This window comes from Castor canadensis, chromosome 17 (assembly GCF_047511655.1).
Source record: "Castor canadensis chromosome 17, mCasCan1.hap1v2, whole genome shotgun sequence".
NCBI classification, from domain to species: domain Eukaryota; kingdom Metazoa; phylum Chordata; class Mammalia; order Rodentia; family Castoridae; genus Castor; species Castor canadensis.
In genome coordinates this window covers 66671746-66692471 of record NC_133402.1, presented here as the reverse complement: position 1 = coordinate 66692471, position 20726 = coordinate 66671746, and the positions used below count along the sequence as shown (strand labels likewise).

The following is a 20726-nucleotide window of genomic DNA, read 5'->3' as shown; positions in this document are numbered from 1 at the left end:
ATTTGCCCTTTGTTTCTAACTTCATTTGGCTTCTTTGCAGCTGAATCAGAGCCCTAAACTCTTTTTCAGACAAAGAGACTTCAACTCATCTTTTCACAGGCGGCCCTGCTAGGAAACTCTCCAGTGCCCAGCGAGAGGAAAATGAAAATGATTTTTCCCCGTCGCCAGCCTTGGCTTCCCGAGCTGGAGGAAGGCAGGGCCAGCACTGACCACTCCTTGCCTTTCTGGTTTTCTAGTCTTCCTCACCAACTCGATTCTGGTTTGGAGATGGCAATAGTGGGGAGAGCCCATTCCGAGGTTCGCTCTCGCTCAAAAATCGGGTTGTTCGTCTGGGAAGGTTTCCCTGTGTCTGAAGGCATCTAGCTGAGCATTTCTGTTTGTTGTGCTAGGAAGTAAAAAAATTATAGAAGAAAAAATGAAAATAGTCTGTCTACAGCAACAAGTATGAGTCCAACAGCCCAGTATTTCCCACTAACTTTTGAGGGGACTCCCAAGAGGAGTGTAGAGAAAGGGCTGGAGAGAGAGAGAGAGAGAGAGAGAGAGAGAGAGAGAGAGAGGAGAAAGAGATATTAAATATATATACATTTTGTTCAAAAAAAAAAGACGTCAGAACCATACAGTTATTTCTGCTACCTACAAGAAGGAAGTTGAATCCTGGAATTGTAAAAACCAAAACCTTATCTTAAAGGAAAAGTTTTTTTCAAGACGTTTATTGCTCTCACTAGGGAGAACAAATATTGAACCCACCTCGCCTTCTTTCAAAACACACAGACACACACACGCACACACACACGCACAAGGGAGGGGACCTGAGGGGGAAGGGTAACTGTTGGGAGGGGGAGGGAAAATAATTCTTCAAAAAAGAAAAGTCAGTCTTCTCTTCTCCAGTCCGTGGAAACCCCAACCCAATGGGGACATTGACAAGAGGGTATTTTTAGGAAACCCATCCAAATATACATGGTAAGAGTGAATGTGAGAAAAAAAAAGTTGTGGGTTATAGAAGTTATCAAGTGGGATTTGCGGCGCTCTCTGCAGGAAACGCGAGCGGCTCCAGTTCAAAGCCACATGTACCAACGTGACATATAAGCCATTAAAATATCGTCCTGACGGCTCATTTCTGCTTCATCATACACTCCCTAACTGCTTCCTGAAAGCTGGAAAAGGAGAAATGAAGGATGACCGCCTCGATGGAACCACAAAAGAGAGGTTTAGAGGGGCTTGTGGTCCCCCCTCAGCCACCCCGAAGTGAAGTGCAGAAATGAGGTGATCCCGGCAACAGGTGGAGCAGGGTAAGTGCTGAAGTCCAGGGGACAAATAGGCGAGACCTATACCCCCAGCGGCAGCGCAGCGAGTGCCTTTATGGGGCCGCTGGCACCCAAACCCCACTGGGGGAAGAGGCCCAGCCAGATTTTCTCCCCCATCTCCTCCTTCATTACCCCCCCTCCCGCGTCCAAACGCGGGTACAGGCCCCACCTCACTGACTCTGGGGGGGGGGGAGGGAGCCCTTCCGCAGAGGGGCAGCTTTGAGGTTGAGTCCATTCCTTCCTCCCAGGAGGAGGGGGCGCAAGGAGGACAAATAGGCTCCCACTGGCTTGGGCACCAGGAGCAGCTCCACGTCCGCCTGCCTTCCCTCCCCTTTTTGTAAATTGCCTGGGTGCCTCACCGTGGACACAGGAAGAGCAGAACTGGCCTGGTCAAGAGCTTTCTGTGCGCTGAGGGAGCAGGACGGGTGCCGAAAGAGGGACCTTGCAGGCAGCTTCTCTGCCCTGCCCCCAAAGCTATGGCGGGAAGGGTCTTGGCTTCCCCTCCCCAGGGTCAAAAAGCCAAGTTAGCTGCGCTGGCAGCAGCACGGTAGAACTTCTTCGCCCCATCCTGACTGAGCATGCCGGCTGGGTCCACCTCCGGCCGGCTGCTGACCCTCTCTCATCCTGGTCTTGCCTCAGGACACTGACCGGACCGATGGGATCTGCTCTCTATTGGCCGCCGGCCTTGGGTTCCGGACTTGGCTTGCTTTCTCCTGAATGCGAATGAGGGCTGCAGTTAGCTCTCTTAGGACCAGGCCGTATCTTTTAGGATTCTGGCCAGTACCCTGGACCAAGGGGCACTGGAAGTTAGGAGTCAGTGAAAAGGGAACAGAGTTGTGTGTGAAAGAGTAAGAACTGGCCCAAAGTCTGAGTCTCAAATTTTGGGGTTGATGAATGGCCCATAGAGACTGCTGGGAGCCCTTGGAGTCTTCAAAACGGAGAATAACCTTTAAGGGCTGCATCTCGGCGGGCACTGTCTGCAGAATGCGCCACTTGGATTCCAATTCCGTATTTCTCCCACCTTTCCATCAGTATTAGCCTGGTGGCGACAACGCCCGCTGAACTGTTTTTTCCCTTCCTCTACATCAGGAGCCTTAGAATTTGGTGCAAGAGGTTCAAAGAGATCGTTAAATGTCACCTGCAGATGACCCCCCAGTGCAGAGTTTGGTTTGGCGTCGCAGGTTTCCCAATTCTTCGCCCTGGAGATGGGGGAAGTATGAGCTGCTCCCTGTAGAAAACAGAATAGGAAAAGGCCTCACACAACCCAATCTTTCAGCTCAAACTGCTGGGCCCGAAAAAGAATAGCTAAGGGGTGCAGCTGGCGACCTCAGGAAGCAGGCTGAGGCCACGAGCGTGTTATATCTTTGGCTTGGTAGCTCTAGGTTTTGGCTCTGTGCGGACCGGGGCTGAGCTCTACGAAGAGGCCCGCTTGCCTTTGCCCCCACGGCCTGACAGTTAATCAGTGTGGAGCAACTGCGGAACTGAAGTCGCTAGCTGTGGCTGACCTCTGACCTCCGACAGGTCTGAGCCGAATAGGTCAGCCCCACAACTACTGCTAAAGCCACTTCCAAGTAAAAATAGTGCCTTTTGCAGGTATCCACGGGCCCCATCTTCTTGGCTGTCATTGGACTATCAACCACTGGGGATCCTTGGCACCCTTTTTTCCTCTTAAGGTGCAGGGTGCAGGGCAGAGGCAAGTCAGTCTCCGAGATGTGTTCCCCACTGATTCAGTGGCCGGCTGGTGAAGAAAATGCCTTAGGAGCAGGCGTTTGGGGGAAATCAAATCAAGACCTTTTAGAGTGTCTTTTATCCTGGGGGCCTCATATGCACGGACCGGAAACAGCTCCCAAATTCTCTCGTTCTTCTTTGAGCAAGATGACTTGCTAGCTAAGTGGTGTCAAAATTGAACCCTGGTTCCCTACACAGGGTGTGTGGTAGAGCTGCTAAAAGCCTGTTAAGGTCCCCGTTGCCTGCTCTAGTCCAACCTCTGTAACATTTGGGTGCATGCATGCCTACAGAACAGTTTGTAATGCTCAAAAGACTGACAGGACCTGAGGGCAAAAGTGACCCAGACCTCTTAGAAGTTGGGCAGGGCCAGCATTGTGTGTGGACAGAGGTCTCTGGGGAACCTCACACCCATTTCTCTCAGGAGCAAAAAAGTAAATTCTATTATTGCTAACCAACCAGGATTTGTTGGTGCCAGACATCCTGCCATGAGGAAATTTCAGATCGAGGACACCCAGCATGCCGTCCTTCTGTAGGAATGCAAAGTTGGGCCTCCTTTCTTTCCTGTTCTGTGTTTGAAGGAGCTTATTACCTTTGGGGAAGGATGCCTTTTGGTTAAAAAGAATTGAAAATAAATAAAATCCTCTGGGAAAAGGTGAGTCTACTACTTATAGACTTGGGCCTGAAAGAGAAGGGAGAGGGAAATGATGAGAATAACTAAGCTAGTTACCATGTTTGGGGAGAGGGAGACAAGAGGAAGAGCTTTGAACATAGAGAACTGGCTACCCTTTGAGATAGGAGAGCACCACTTAGATTTGGCCTGTGGTTCAACAAGTTAAACAGCTGCTTGTTCTGTGGGCTGGAGTATCAAGACAGGCAGACGTCCTCATTGACAGAGGGCTTGCTGTGTTTGTCCAGCCTCAGACCTTTTCAATGACTGTTTGTCTTTCTAGGCCAAATTGAGGGATAGGGCTGGGTGGATCGCCTCTGTTTGACTTCTCCACTGCCTTCAGCCATACATGACAGACGCAGAGGTCTTCAAGATGCTTTTAAGGATTTATGATAGCCAAAGGCTTGGGACTTCCACTCACTGACAAGTAATGCATATATCTTAAGGGGGAGGTGTTACTACTGATCTTTTCGGCTACAAAACAGGGGCAGCCTGGACTAAATGACAAAAATGACACATTTTTAATCTGGTAGATTATATATTAATTTTAAAGAAATAAACAGTGATGGCCCCCAAATAGGTCTGAGGTTGTGGATCATGTGAGGCTAAAGATTCCGCATTGCCACAGACAGAACAGGATCTTAAAATCTGCAAAAAGAAAAAAAATTCTCCTCCCAATTCCAACATTGCAATTAATATTTTTAGCTCATTAGTGCCTCATGAAAGGAAAAGAGACCTCCCCACCACACCTCTCCGAAACTTGAAGAGATAATTGGATCTTCTCATATAATAATTTCAAATTTTAGAAATTAACAGTTATTTGAACACTAATTAAACATGTCTACCTGCAAGGCAGAACAACAAATCAGTTTCAGATAAAAAATCTAGTCAGGGAATTATGATTTTGTAATATATTTATTACCAAAGACCTGACATTTTGTAATACATGTAGGAAGTTCCGACCAGAGTGTTTTCTTTAGCTTATGAATTTGAAAATGGTTAAGGAAAAACTAAAAGATGCTTTCAGACCAACATCTTTCATTCATACATTCAGGCCACAGAATCTTACCACCAAAACATGTATGATATTGTTCAACTAACAACGGTCCCCTTTTCTTCTCCAACAGGCTCCAAGTCAGAAAATGAGATACAAGGCATCCTTGGTAATGAGGAAACAATTACGACTTTTCCGAAACACCCTGAAAGAGTCAAGTAAGTTAAAATCCTTTTTTAAGTATTGATTTGCTGAAGCTTGAGGGTGGTTTTTTGGTTTCTTTTTGTGCTACTTATGCATAAAGTTTTGTCTTTTGGTTATGCTGAATTATGAGTTTGGGTACATTTCTTCAGTTCAAATGAAACTTAGAAAAACACCTTGGTGTTTGGTGCCTTTGCACACAAATCAATGACACAACATCCCACCAGCAGCCAGCTAATCCTCCTCAATGCCTAGTCATCTGGACGTTCTAGAATTAATATTTGACGACTCTCTCATTGAAACAACCACCCCTGACCTTCTGCAATTCCACTGTCACATTATTCTATGACATATTCATCTTGAATTCATTTCCGGACGATTTGATTGGAATGAGGTTTGACAAGTATTGGCTTCCATGAAAGAAGCAGACTTTGATCTTGGTGATGGGGTTTACATGATATGCATCGTCTTTACCAGGGACACCAGCCTTCTGCAATGTGGCAGTGACTACATTCCCACAATGTCGTGTCTGAGCAGGGAGTGACTGACAGCCACTCTGTGAGGAGTACCTTAATTGTGAAGAATTTAATTTAATATTCCATTTAGAATAAGCATATGATTTAGGGTTGGGTGTTTTCCCTTCCACACATCTAGTTCCTCATTTCAACTATGTACCTAGCTAAGGGCTATCTCCAAAGAATCTCTTGTTAATAGGCAAAGCAACCTTCATAACAAAAGTTAAATGACTAAGTCAGGAAAGGCACTGGCTCTCTTCTATTATTTTGGGATGATTTGATGACAGAAACCTCAGGAGAGATGTGGTTATTATGTAAATTCAGTTGTTTTGATTCCTTAATGCTATTTTGGAAGATGCTTTAGCATTGTTTCCTAATCTTTTGTCAAAAGACATTTTGCAGAAGCATTGCTTGGAAATTAAATTCTATCCAAGTATATTTTCTTCCATACTAGTTCCTTTAATGATGATCAAAGCTCAAATTTCCATAGTAGAGGAGAATCCCCCCCCCCTTTTTTTTTTCCTTTCTTTTTTTTACAAAATCCCTGATACAGCTAATCTCCTTTCCACAATTTGGGCTTGGACATATAGCAGGATTCTGGGGCTTAAGTTATTTCTTTTTATAAGGCTGAGATACAGCCCACTGCAAGAATGGTAAAGGCTGTCAATAAATAACCTCTATATGCTACTTATTTTGGGTGGCAACCTGGCCAGAAATGGAAAGGGAAACTGAACAAGCGATTGGAATTCAGAAGCATAACATTCAGATGGCAGAGATGTGCTGGGCTAGGCTTTGTACAGTGCTGCTCAACTCCTGAGCAGCACTCGGGGCACAATCTATAACAGATAATCATCCTTTAGCATTTTTTAAAGATCAAAATTGTAAAATAACCCAGCTATTGATCTATAATCTCCTCTACATTTTTTTTTCCTTTCCAAGGCAGAGAGGTCAAACATTTCAGCCAGTAATGTGAGGAGCTCTGACAGATGGTAGGGCCACCAAATGCCCTATTTCTGGAAAGTAGGACTAGAAAATCATTTGTTTGTGCCATGCACTGGACTGGCTATGAGAACCAGAAGTACCCAAGTCATGATTTCTGGGCATTGACTTGCACAAGGTCTGGAGACTAAGGGATATTTGAGGACTGGTGGTGAAATCTGCTCCAAATAGGCCTTCCTGAAAGATTCAGTGCTCCTTTCTGGTATATACTAAAGATCTCTAGGCTGGAGGATATTCATTTTCTCTGCAAATCAAGAAGGAAAGTGGACATGACTGTGCTATAACCCTGGGCAAAGGTTAGGAATAGAATTCTGCAGACAACCAGTTGGTGTTGGGGTCAAGTGTAGTGAGATAAATCTCTGAAAGAAAAATTCTGAGGATTGATGAGGTGAGGGGACACCACTTCTGGCTAATGACAGGCTCTGAGTCCTGGATCTTTGCTTCCTGAGATCTCAAAGAGATCTCTTAGAAGAGGAAGACATTGGTACTTTACTACTTGTCATTTGTGGTTAGCTTGACACTACTTTGGATTTTATTTTAGAGATGTCTCAAAGACCCTTATGTAATTGCCTAACGCTCGCTCCTTATCTGTACATATTAAGGGATACAAAGGATTTTTTTTTCTCCCTGTCAGTCTCGGGGGGCAGGGGGAGGATTGTCCTTGTAAGAAAATGTCTGGTCCCATTGCTGTGTGTAGCCAACCGAGGTATGGACCATATGGTTCGGAGGAACTTGCAAGGATCAGACGACCTTGATGACCTGCAGGTCGACTGACCCTTGGCTACTCAAGAAACGTCTACCCAGGATAGGTACAGATGTTTTCAGCACTTAAGAAAAGGCTGCATCTGGAAAGGAGCTCCATGGGGCCAGTCTACTGTCAGGGATTTTGGCTGAATCAGATGTGTCTGCCCTTTTGCTGCTGGCACAAATAGTCATACACATGTTCAAAGCTTTTCAAGGGCAAAGATAGTCAGAGAGAGTGTATAGTACACTAATTGTTTATGCATATAAAAATTCTGCTTGAGGCTGGGGGTATAATTCAATGGCAAAGCACTTGGCAAGCTGTGTGTGAGATGGAGAGAGTGTGTGTGTGTGTGTGTGTGTCAGAGAGAGAGAGAGAGAGAGAGAGAGAGAGAGAGAGATTTTTAAAAAGTAACAACAACTCTACTTTTTAACCCTGGAGTCCATAGTTTCAGTACTTAGGATTCAGGATGTCCAGGAAAAAAAAGTATCCTTCTTTCTACAAGCTTCTAGTGGAAAGTTAGTGTTTCTTGTTATGAGTAAGGGGAGCAAACACAAGGTCATTAGAAGTTCAAGTGACTTACTAGGCTTCCAAATGGATCCATAGTCTAAAATAGCTTAAAGACCTCAGTTCTGTCTATACCATTCTTCAAAGTTTCTGAAGAGGATATACACTACCTGTATCTTAAGGGATTGATGTCAGTGTAAATCAGTCTTAATAGAAACTAAAGTGGATAGTGAGTTTGAAAAAACTCTGAGCACTTAGTTGTAGGTTACCAAGGTTCAAGTGGGAGAAAAAACATTTTGATTACTGAACTATTGGGGAAGGGCCCCTGGATTTAGGCCTGAAAGCCACAGAAGTTGACTAAGCTCGGTATTAAAGTAAGGATAGTAGAAACATCTGGTCAAAGGGTTCAAGAAGGAACACACGTTTTGTTGCACTTATTTGTTTGTGTTTTGAGTCCTTCCTGGTTTTAGCCCAAACTTAACCTGGACAGTTGCTTCTTTCTGCTCAGTGATTAGACTTGAAACAACTCACTGAGATTTGGGAACACCTTTTGTGAAAGAAGAGGCTTGACCAGTCCTGGAGGGAAAAGAAAAAAGGACCAAAGAGGAGCACCTCTGGGTGAAGGGATAATCTTGTAAACTGAGAGTGTGGGAGACAGGGAAGTCCAGGAAAGAAGACAGATGTTCAGTTTAGTTTTAGAGCTGCTGTGTGGAAGACCTTGTTTTGGGTGGGGGGGAGGCACTCATATGTTCTCTGCCTTTTTTTTTTTCTAATACTTACACAGAACCTATTGGTAATGGCCTTTTTTTTTCCTGCTGGAGGAGCAGAAAGACCCAGACTACTGGAAACTGAGTGAAATTGTTGTGGAAATTAATCCCTTACCAAGTTCAGCCCTGAGTGGAGTGATGTGTTCAATAAAGAAAGTCTCAAAAAATCTGACAAACTTCACAATTATTAGAAACTTAAAACCCCTAGTTTCTGATCATGATGTGCAACAAACTTCATTGCTAGGGATGGGTGTACAGTCCTCCTGTAAATTCCTAGTTAGGGGTCTTTGTAATCAGTTCAAACTTCTCTCCTCTGCTAACTTGGAGAGGGCTATGGGATCTTTTACTCAATCTTTAGAACTTCTCTTTTTAAAAAAATCCAAGCCTTTCTTTGCTTTGGAGGAGCTTTTTTTTTTTTTTAATTTACTTTTTCCACTGCAGCCAGGGAGGTCCTAGCACTTCAGCTGGCATTTTTGACCACGTTGATCAGGCGGAGGTCGGGGCCAGCAGCCCTTCAAACCGCGGACGAAGCAGCTGACCCTAGCTGATCAGTGGAGACAAAGGACACTCCGTCCTGTTTATGCCACACTTGACTGGGCTAGAACTGAAGTTTTCTTTAAGCCACCGTCCCCCACTTCACCATGGTGGCGATTCGAGGCCGGGCTGGAGACCAGAGGCCCGAAGTGCCTCTAGAGCCTGGACCGGGAAAGGTGGTAGTGTCCACTATTTAAGGAACCCTAAGGCTAGCAAGGATGGAAACAGAGGCTCGGCCAGCCAGCAACAAGTGTTTGGAGTTAAAAGTGGAAGTGGTCCCCAGGCCCTTGTTGCAGAAGCTCCATCTAATGTCAGGGTACAGACCTCAGGTCCCCACATAGGCCCGACCAATCTTGGAGGACCTGTTCCTCCTAATAGCGTGCCCCTCGCCTTTGTTTCTTTGACCACTTGACCCGCGGGTGGACATGATTTGTGACCGAAAGGGCCCTCTCAGGAGAGTCTGAGGTGGGTTCGAGGCCGGTCTCTTCTAGGTCATCGCTGCCTCTGACCCAATCCTGGCTCTAGTAAGGGGCTGATTCTTGGGTTTCAGGGTCTCAGAGCGCGCTAGTCACGAGGAGGAGATTCTGACAGGCTAAAAAGGAACAGAGTAGACAGGAAGGAGAGGGGGAGGGGAGAATAGAGGATCCATGCAGGAAGGCAAAATGCTGTATGGGGCATTTGGGAAAGAAAGACTAAGAGCAAGATGGAAGGGGGGAAGGTGGAATTTTGGAGAAAGTAAGAGAAAATAAAAATTGGGCCCAAGGGTCGCAATCCTAGTACTTTCTCTGCTGCTTGTAGCCTTGTCGGTAGCTACATACCAACCCTCTCCTCCTTCCAACCCTCTGGACACAAACTGCCCCAGCAGATCGAAGTCTCTGCGTACCCTGTATTGCCCATTAACCCTGAAAAGCCTGAGTCCCCTGCTCTGCCCAGAGGACATTATACACAACTCAAAGTCGTGGTGAATGAAGGCATAACCCAAACCCGCTCACTTTGAGAAGGCTTTAGGCAAAGCCAATCCTCCCAGCTTTCGGGAGAGGAGGGGAGGGGGCTAAAGGGGAAGAAAAAAGAATCTGTGGCTGGATCAAGGCGCATGAGCAGTAACAGCGTGAAATGCAATTGGGGGTGGGGAGAAGGGGTGAGGGAAGGGGTGTGTGTGTGTGTGTGAGTGAGAGAGAGAGAGAGAGAGAGAGAGAGAGAGAGAGAGAAAACGAACCCCGACTGGCTAGACCTGTCATCGCTGACGTCGGGCCGGGCTATGGGCCAATGGGCGATCTAGACGATTGTTCCTCTTGGTGGGCCCCGGCCACGGCCCCGAATCTCTATTCATTTCTTCTAGCGCCCTGCTGCTGCCTCTGTAGTGTACGGAATTTCACGTAGGCATTAAAGACCGAGAAGGGGGTGGGGGGGAGGGCGCAAAGCCTAAAACTTGAAGGGGAAAAGCCCTATAACACGTTGCACAACTTTTTTTTTGGGGGGGGGATATCCTTTCTCTTCCCCACTGTCAGATGATGGTAGCGTACACAAGGAACTCGGGAATCCGATCAGGGATGCAGCAGGCCGTCGCCTCCCAGCCGAGCAGGGCACTGAAATTAATATATATGTCTAGGGGGCTTCAAAACCACTACCACCTCCCACATCACCACTTCCAAAATCTCCACTTCTACCACCTTCAGTCCTGGACAGGGAGCCGCGCCCGGGAGCGCCCCGTGGTGTTGGCCGCCAAAGTGCGCTGGAGACACAAGTCGGACCCCTCTGGAGCAGAGGCCGGGCCCCCAGCAACCCACAGACTCAGCAGCCCTGCTGCCCTTTCCACCACTGCCCCTTCCATCTACCCCACCGCCACCATCCCTCTCCAGTTTATGGAGCGGCGGGGAACTCCAAGGAACAGCAGCCCAGCCGGACGACGGCGGAGGCGTTTGGCCTTGCTCGGTCCGTCGGGTCCACTGCGGGTGCAGACTGGTTCCTGATCCCAGCGCTGACGGCAGAAGCCGTGGCGCCGCTGGGCTGGGCCTGCCCCCCGGGGCCCGGGAAAGTGCGCAACCCACGCCACCGGTTCTCACGCGCACTATTTATCTCGACAACAGGTAGCAGTTCCGGACACCATGGCCCCCAGCTCGCGGCTGCTTCCAGCCCCTCGGTGTTCCCGAGCCTTCATGAGCAGCCTCGCCAGGCCTCGCACAGTCGTCCTTTGAACGGACTCCTGCGTCTGGGGCTCCCCGGAGACATGTACGCGCGGCCCGAACCCTTCGCGCCAGGGCCTACGGCCCGCAGCGACGCCCTGGCAGCCGCCGCGGCCCTGCATGGCTATGGCGGCATGAACCTGACCATGAACCTCGCCGCGCCCCACGGCCCTGGTGCCTTCTTCCGCTACATGCGCCAGCCCATCAAACAGGAGCTCATCTGTAAGTGGCTGGCGACCGACGGCCCTGTGCCCTCACGCCTGTGCTCCAAAACTTTCAGCACCATGCACGAGCTGGTCACGCACGTCACCGTGGAACACGTCGGCGGCCCCGAGCAGGCCAACCACATTTGCTTCTGGGAGGAGTGTCCGCGACAGGGCAAGCCCTTCAAAGCCAAATACAAACTTGTAAATCACATCCGCGTGCACACGGGCGAGAAGCCCTTCCCCTGTCCTTTCCCGGGGTGTGGGAAAGTCTTTGCTAGATCAGAAAATCTCAAAATACACAAACGAACTCACACAGGTCAGTATTCGGCGCTGTCTGTCTCGTGCGGATCCTCTGGGGAAGCAGGCCCTTGGGTCTGGATTCCCTTAAGTTTCAACTGAGGGGAGGAGGGAGGTGTTTTGGTATTGTTTCCATGAGCCAAATCCATAAAATATTAATTACGCACTTCTATTCTTAGAATCACAGAAGTTCCCGGAGGCTGTGTGTAGGGAGGACAGTAAGAAGATTTCTGCTCAGGGGACAAGGGTGAAGTTGTCACTATCCCTGTGGGCAAACATGTTTATAGAGTTTGATTTTTTTTCTCCAGAGCTGGGTATGGAACACAGAGCTTTTCACACAAAGCTCTCTGCTACTGAGCTGCATTTGGAGTCCCTGGAGTTTGATTTTAATGCATTTAAAAAGCAGCACTGCTTTTCAAACTCTTAAACACGTGGAAACACTTGTTTAACTAGTCCCAATTTCTTTGTAATCCTACGGCAGAACTTCCCCCGCCCCCATTGGCCTGACAACAGAACCATCACCCGACTGAGGAGATCATCATACCTTTAGCGCCTTCTTTAAGATAGTGGGATCTTGGTGGCTAACTTTTGTCCTGTTTTTGAGTCTTGCTGTCCCGACAGAAGGGACATTTTGCTAACCCTCACTCTTACTTTAGCAGAGACCCAACGGGACCCATCCGCCTTAAATGTCATTTACCGAGCTGTTAAGTGAACTAGGGACATGTGTCAACCACATCTGTTAGTTCTAGTTAACAGAAAGAAAAGGAGCACACGCAAGAGCCTGCAAACTTGAACTCTTCTGGCCAGGAGCATCCTTAATTAATACAATTGCAAAAGGAAAGTTTTCACACTGTAGAACAGCTTGTGAAGTAACATTAATTAGTTTAGCAGCCATTGTTTGACTCTCCTTACTCCTCCCCCTCCCTGGAAGTTTACAAGTCAACGTCTTCTCCCCTCCCCCATATTAGGGGCGGGAAAAGTGGAAGAGAAGAAGTAAGTTCCAGCTTGGGGCTCCACTTCTGCTCCATAGCGCCTAGGCTGCCTTACTCCTTCCTGTTCTTGCTGCAGCACCAAACTTGGTTAGAGCCCAAAATCCCCTAGAGTAGCGGTGCCGCGGAATGAAAGTTGCTAAACCTCACCCTAGAAAGTCCTCTCCGCGAAGGTCCAGGGCTAAGACCTTGTCACAAGCGGAGACAAGACCAGACTTCACTTTGAATCTTGTACTTCATTTCCGGAGAATGTCTGTAAACATAAGGTTTTCTCCAGTTCTTTCTGGGCTTTCCCCCATCTCTGGCGTATATCTGCCCCTCTCTCCGAATTACATCACCAGGGAGAGGGGTATGGATAGGACCCTGATCCTAGTCTGCAGGCCTGCTACTCCAGGAACTGGCCGCCAGGACCTGGAAATAGACGCTCAATCCGAAGCTGGAGAAGGAACTCATCTTAAATGACAGGGTTTTCTGCTTGTTTGTTTGTTTTGTTTTAAACAAACAAACTTTTATTGCTCTTTGCCAGTCCACTGTTTGAAGTCCGTGAAGCAGAAAATAGTTAGATTCTTAGAGCAATTGACCTACAGCAGAGAAACGAGTTCAGTGCGCCCGGGCTGGCTCTCAGGTTTGCATCTATTCGGGGGACGGAATTCTGTGCGTTCTTTCCGCTTGCAGTCCTGATTCATTACCAGTTGGGTTTAAAAAAAAAATCGACAGAATCTCTCCTGCTCCGTTGTTTCTCCCCAACCCCCCTCATAAGTAATGGAAAGAGAAGGGAGTGGGGGGGACACAACAAAATGTTTTTCAAATGGCAATAGACCTCACTACAAATTATTCATGAAGACAGTTCTCGATTCAACAGGAAAATAATTGCCTTTTCAAATATTAATGGCGTTTCATTTCCTTGAGTCGCGGAAGCGGCAAACAGGAGCAGATTTCTCACGAGTAGAGATTCTCTTGGATCCGAATCCCAGGCCTGCAGGCTGGCTTTCTAGGCGAAAGGTTTCACTTTGTAGCATTCTCAGCGATCTGGGAACAATGGTGCTGCCGCCACGGAGGCGCGGGCCGGCCGTGGCGCGCGGCCGAACCCCGTCGCTTGGCGCGCCCCTCCCGGAACTCTTGGGTTGGTTAGGGTCTCCCCACCTTCCCCAGTTGCAAACAGAGAGTCAGGGCTTGGGGATCCGAGATAGAGAAGAGGCAGCGCCGGGGAGAAGTCACCGGGAAAAGCGGACCCAGCCACAAGTGAGAGAAAATGGCGCTGCCGGGCGGCCCCGACGCATCCGAAGTTTGTCACCCGGGCCTGGCGCAGGGCTGGGAAGGAGGCCTCTCCCGCTGGCGAGCCTTTGGGAGGAGACTGGGCCTTTCTCACCGCAGCCGGGGCGCAGTCCGCTCCGGGGGATCGCAGGGACCTGGCCCAGCCCTGCCTGTGAGCATCCACCCACCCAGGGCGCAACGCTGGGACCTGGGGGAGGGGAAGGGCGGGAGGCAGCGGTGGCGAGGGGCGGGAGGGACGTGAGGAGCTGCGACCAGGGCGCCTCCTGCAGCTGCAGAGCACGCCGTGGCGCGCGCGGCCTCACCTGGCCTCACAGGGGCCTGCGAACTTCGTGGCAGCCCGGATACCCCCAGTGCCCTGCTTTTGTCTCGTCCGGTCCTCGTCTGCAGCGAAATCAGTTCCTATTTTACGTGAATGTCCAGCGAGGCGCTCACAGGATGGAATAAGTGTGTGTGTGGAGGGAGTTTTGTTTTGTTTTGTTTTTTCGGAGCGGGAGGGAATTCTATTCCTCCTCTGTTTTCTCAGAAAAACCTGGTTTTCCTTTGCAGGCCCTGAACTGAGTAATTTCTTGTGAGCGATTTTAAAAAGAGCAGAAGAAAGGGAGGAAGGGAAGTTCGGGGGCTGTAGAGGGGAGCAGAAAGGGGAAAATAGAGACACTGATTTATTCTGCATTTTTCTTCTCTCACTTTTTCATAAAACGGATGTCCAGTGAAGTGGCGGAGGCCAGAAATCTTCAGAGGACCTGCTGTGCTAGTACAACTCTTGAGGGGAGGGGGCGCGAGCGCTAGGATAGGCGGTGCCGGAGCCCGGGGTCCACAGCAGCTGCCCGCGCGCGGAGCGATGGGTTGTGTTCCAGAGCCTCCATGGGGCCTGGGGATAGAGGCTTTGTTTGTTCAGACCTGCCCAAAAGCGTCTATCTTTCCCATAAGCGGCAGGAGGAGCAACCACATAGCCAACAGTCGTACATCTCTCGTTCTTCAACCAGACGCTAGGTAGCGGTTCCCGCAACCCAGAGAGCCGGGCAACGTTCATTTGTTTAAAGCTCCCCAGCCATCTCCCCCTTCCTTTTACGCAGCATTTGTGGCTCCTTCAGGAACTTGGGCTTCCGGGTTCTGGGGATCTTTTCCTCCCTCATTCGCCAGCGAATTCAGGCACCAGTGAGCTCTCTGATTGGGGGTTTGGTCCAACCAACATTTCCACCCTCAATAGCGCTCACGCCTTCCTTTGGCTTTGCAGGGCACAGCAGCCACTGATCCGAGCCCCCTGCGGCCCTACCCAGACAGCCAGCTTGCGCTCCCGCGGGCGGGGCGGACCAGCCCTGGCCGCAGCAGCTGCGCGCACCGGCAAGCTCGCCCCACTCAAGGGAGCAATTGCTGGAGAGACCTCATATCCCGCCTGTCCCGGGCTGATCCTCCCAGGCCGGTCCCTTGGCTTCGACCTAAGAAGCCAGGCAGCCGGGTGAAGGTGGTCTGGGAGGCGGTAGACGCCGGTAGCTTGGATCAGCTACACGGCAGGGTCTCCGCGAGACTGCCTGGAGCAGCATAATAAAATATGATTGTCGGTGAACGCTATCTGGAGAGATCTCGGATGGTTTAGGCAAGATTTGAAGAATGCTGCTAAATGTTTGCCCTCAGGGGGTAGAAGGGAAAGGCGGAGGTTCCGTTTCCCTGTAAAAATCACCTTTGAGGTGAATCATTGCTCAGAATATCTTTCCCTGCAGCCAGAACCCAAACTATGTATACGCCATGTGCGTCGTTGCTTATCCCTTAAATTTTTTCATCGCCTTAGCTTTTGCACAAAACCTACTTAGGAAACTGTTTGGGCCGGGGTGGGGTGTGTGTGTGGTGGACTTGTGGGCAGAGGTGGTGGTGGCAGAGACATTTGGCTAGGACAGCAACTTTAAATCGAGCAGATGTGAGATCCGCGGTCAAGTCTATTCTCTGGGCAGTGATGATTCTGGCTCCGAGTGAATAGAATTTGGAGGAAAAAAAAAAACCCAAGCGGATCAGGATTTTCAAGAATGGAAACTCGACTAAGATGGAGTCATTGTCGCTCCTCCTCCGTACCCTCCCCCTAGGCCTAGGCAGGAGAGGGGGAGGGATGGAGAAGGGTAGGAGGGGGCGCGCTCTGCGTGAGATAGGGGGTACCCGATATGAGGCGCGGTGCAAAGAGATGACTGAAAGTCTGTTTTGTGGTTCTTTTGCAGGAAACGAAAGAGGAATGGGGGGCAGGGGATGGTGACGATCCTAAGCCTGGAACTCGTCCAGGCCCACTAATGTCTCTGCGTTGCCTCTGCCAGGCGAGAAGCCCTTCAGGTGTGAGTTCGAGGGCTGTGAGCGGCGCTTCGCCAACAGCAGCGACCGCAAGAAGCATTCGCACGTGCACACGAGCGACAAGCCATACACGTGCAAGGTGCGCGGCTGTGATAAGTGCTACACGCACCCCAGCTCTCTACGTAAGCACATGAAGGTGCATGGTCGCTCGCCGCCGCCCAGCTCTGGCTACGACTCGGCTACACCTTCTGCCCTTATGTCGCCCTCGTCCGACTACAGCCAGGATCCCCCGGTAGCCTCCTCAGCGGTGGTGGCTGTGCGTGGCACGGACTTGAGCGAATGGTACGTGTGTCAGGGCCCGGGCCCCGCCACAGCTGCCTCTGCCGCGCCCCCAGAGTCCGTCGTCACCTCCTGGCCCTGCCGCTGCCGCCGCCGCCGCCTCCAGTGTCGGGGCTGCTTCTACCGTTGCTTCAGAGTACATCGACTGCGAGCCTAGGCCGGGTTGCTGAGGCTTGAAGAGAGCTAGAAAGATGCAAGGAGGGAGGGAGGAAAGATCGTTGGGAGGGAGGGAGGGAGGGAGGAAAGGAAGGGAAAGGAAGGAAGGAAGAAAGGAAGGATCGGAAGGAAGGAAGGAAGGAAGGAAGGAAACCACTAAATGCTGATAGACATCATTGACTATTCTGACATAACGTCCATTATTTTCAAACTTAAATATGGTTCCTGTATTTTTTCAACAGTTAATGTTTGCACCACTCTCCTCCTTCATGTCCTCATGGATGAATAGCATGACACCAGTCCTAAGGATAAAGAGACAGGCAGATGGAACACAAAAAATTAGGATTTATGTGCAGTTCTGGCAACTGCAAGTGGTGAAAGTAAAGTCACAAAGCCCTCCCCCCCCTTCACAGATTAGGAAATATTTTCCTAGGGGCCTGGACCACTCCCTCCCCAGCTCCCAGTCAAAGCCTCCTTTCCTGCCCCTCCCCTCTCCCATCATTGCCAGTCTCAGTTCAGATCCTGGAAGGTGGCATTCAGAATTCCAGGGCCTCTCACTTCATTTTTCTCTTTTGCTTGCCCACATTTCCCCCTTCCTCCCCTCCCCTTTAAAAAAATACATACCAAAGTCTTAAATTTTCCAACCACCTCCACAAAAGAGATAAGGGGATGTTCACCCCTCCCCTATGGGTGAGTCACATACATCCAACCCCAGTGGCTGACCCAGACGTCTGTCTGTCTGTCTAGGCCCAGACTCAGTGAACATTTTATACTTAAGGTGGGGAGTGAGTCCGAAATGACAGGAAACATAGATAAAAGAACTAGAGAAGCTTCAGGATTCAATGTTATGAGCCTCCCTGGGGTCCCCTTTCTTACTCCCATTCCTGTCTGAGCACTGTGAAATCTCGTGGGTGCTTGGGCTTGGGAGAATAGTGTGGAGATGGTTGATGATGTCACTAAGTGGTGACCTCCACAACCAAGTGTCCTGTCCTAGTGAACAAGTGAATGACATTCATCCTGTGACAGTCTTCCCAACATCACACACAATGTTGGTCTAACTTAAAGGAGGAGGGGTAGAGAAATGAGCTACAATAATAAATACCATAAAGGCAAACACCCAGTGGGTGTAGATTGATAGATTGAATGCATATTTGATATGCTGGGTATGAAGTCCTCAGAAAAAAAGGACCACATGTTTTAAGGAGAGTAGAGTAAGGCCTTTGGCAATTATTGCCAACGTTGGCAGAGAGAAGAGGCTGCCCCACCCCCAAATCCTAGCTGATATTTGAAGAATGAAAAATATGAAAGGAAGGAGAAAGGTGAAAAAGAGAGAGAAACCTTTGACAAACTCACCCAAATTCCAAATTCCCTAAGAACATGTGGAGAGGAGTAATATCTCCTCTGGAGGGACCCCCGCCCCGCTCCCGCAGGAGCTCAGTTCTAAAAGCTGAGCTCCTGTGGCAGAAGGTGTAGCTCAATGGTAGAGCGCTTGGCTTATGAGCTTGAAGTCCAGTGATAAACCCCCTAAGAATAAAAAATATTTTTAAAGGTGGAGCAAACAAGTCCCAACCCTGCCACTCCCTCATTCTTTTTTATTCTCTCCTCTTAAGAATCCACTAGACAATTCTCTGTCCTGTCTCTTAGCACCCACAACTTCTATCAAATAAAAAGGAACAACCTAACAGGAGTGGGACTTTTTTTCGTTATCCCTAATAAAAGCCAGAATGTTCCAAAGACATTTCTTGTGAATCTGTTGTTTGAGGAAAGAAGACCAACAGCAATGTCTTCCTCACTCCCACTACAATAGGGTCCAGAGACCGCCTGGCACAGCCAGAAGTCGGGAGCAAACAACTTGTTCCCATCGCAAAACACTAACTATCCCCACCGCCAAGGTGCACAGGACATCTGTGGAACTTGCTGTTTGTTCTGCTGATGTTTGAAAAAGTGCCCCTCATCAAACAGCACTTTCTCTTCTGGGGTCAAGACACCCAGTTTTGTCTTCTACCCCTACCCCAAATATAGAAATAAAAGAAAAATTTTGGTCGATCACTAATCGCCTTTAATTTTTCATTTGCTTGTTACAGATGTCCACCGCGTTGCTTGCAAGGTAGTCTCGCCCTGCGCAGCTGAGCGCCCAGCATCTCGTGCCCGAGACATCAAAGGGCCCGCGCACAAAGCAGTGTTTCTTCGCCACGGTGCATCTTCATGGTAAGTTAGGATTTCTATGGCAATGGGCAAGTCGCACTGAAATCCTGAAAGGCCGAGCCTGGAGCCCGTCCAGGCTTTTCATTAAGGACATAATATTTACGTCTAACTGGCCTTTTTTCTTGTGTATACAAGTATATATTTTTGTTTGACGCGGACTAAATCATTTTCATTTAATTTCCGGTAAACAAAACCCACGCGAATGGGCACTTGTTCCCGGTCATAATAAAAATGGATAATAACGCGAGGGAAGAAAAGGCTCGCTTGAATCGCCGCTCAGCCCTCTTTGTTTCTGCTTTCTGCGGTGATCAGAGGGCGCATTTGGGTTTGATGGCGAGTTTCTAAAGGCGAGGAAATGGTTTGTAAGAGGGGAAAGAAAAGGAGAAAGGTCTAATCAAGCTCGGGTTGTTCAAAGAGTTGGGTTTTGGGGTTGAAAGTGTGAGTTTGACGATGCATCAGCATGCCGCGTTAGGCTCGCCATGGAAATGCGCGGGGTAGCGGCCGCTTCAAAGGCGCACACTTCAGTGCAGACACTCTATTAAGATACATTTGCGCTGACCTTTGCTTTCACGCCATTTAATACTGTCACTGTGCTCTTCAGTATATACTTCCTCCCTAGGACCTGTTTCGCCAGCGTTTAGGGGTTTACCCTGCACCCTGATGTAGAGAGGGCTTTGGCGCCCGGATGTTTTCAGGAAAGGGAGGAGCCGGACTCAGTGCATCTTGACTGCGCCCCAGAGAGGCTCGGGGTCAGGGTAAATTAAATGACTTTAGAGCAGTCTTAGAGGTTTAACAAATGAGCATCCCAGCTCAGTGTTGTGCAAAGTGCCCCTCTGAATCTTGGGCAGAACTAGGGTTTGAGGTTGATGGGGACTTGCGGGGAGGGGGGGAAGGGGTCACCCTGGGGAAATCAGATTGTGTCCTAGGAATATTTCCATAGTGGGTCCTGGGTCCCGGCACTGTCTTTTTACTCCTCCATCCCAGAAGTCTCTTGCAGCCCCTTAAACATTTTCCTCCCCAGGACTGGAATATAGAATTCTTAAGGCTGGGCTGCCCCTGGGCATGAACTCAAAAGTCCAAGGCCAAGGGGATGGGGAAGATGGCAGGAAAGTTAGAGGTCCATGTTCCCTTAATTGTCTTGTTGTTTATTTTATCCAAGTACCCCAGTGAATAGGGGAAAAATAAACACAGTGGAAAAAAAAATCAAACAGTGGAGTCTTCTTTAGTGCCAGTCGTTGTGTTTGAATAAAAAGGATGGTCCATTTTCTATTGAGCTGAGAAATCTTTGAAGTGGGAGTTATTATCTAAGACATTCCTGCTCGTCGTCCTAACAACGCTGATGAAACGTAAAAGGTTCTTTGTCAGCGATTTGTTCTCCTCTCTGTCAAACTCCCTCTGCCCGGTTAGTCTCAAACCGTTTCTAAAGAGATAAAATCAAACTTCTTTTTTTAAAAAAAAATATCCACACACAACACCAATAGATAACTTTCCGGATAAGTCTTACTATGGAAAAACAAAAGCACTGCTTACCCCTCAGAGTTAGGGCCTGATGAAGTGTGCAGATATTTGGGGGTGGGGGGAGCTTTGCACCAGCTCTGGAAAAAGGGAAAAGAATGCAGAGAAGGTGCAGGCAGAGGGTACAGACCCCAAGTCCATATTTGTGTGTCTGCTGCTTTCTGTTCAGGCCTGCATTCTACCAGCCCAAGTCGGGTCACATGGATGAGCTTCCTGAGATACTCCTCACACTGCACATACTGGGAGCCTTGGAAACTAAGGCTGTAGTCAAGCAAGTTTTAGCCCCCAACCTCCTGCAAGACACTTCTGCTAAGTATAGGCCCATTGTGTTT

The 20726-nt window shown here is 49.0% G+C and overlaps 1 protein-coding gene across 3 annotated transcripts; it reads left to right on the top strand.

Annotated features, from left to right (window-relative positions):
* Positions 1–821: 821 nt before the first annotated feature.
* Zic4 (Zic family member 4) lies at positions 822–19741 on the top strand. 3 transcript variants are annotated; one of them, XM_074059193.1, is made up of 6 exons: positions 822–1289; positions 3983–4126; positions 4827–4911; positions 11046–11663; positions 16206–16521; positions 18759–19741. In XM_074059193.1, coding segments are annotated over exons 3-6 (1005 nt in total). In that variant the 5' UTR covers positions 822–1289; positions 3983–4126; positions 4827–4841; the 3' UTR covers positions 18760–19741. The 3 variants fall into 3 exon arrangements, with proteins under 3 accessions (XP_073915294.1, XP_020008753.1, XP_073915295.1); XM_020153164.2 differs by lacking the exon at positions 3983–4126; XM_074059194.1 differs by lacking the exons at positions 822–1289; positions 3983–4126 and adding an exon at positions 1296–3684.
* The last annotated feature ends 985 nt before the right edge of the window (positions 19742–20726 follow it).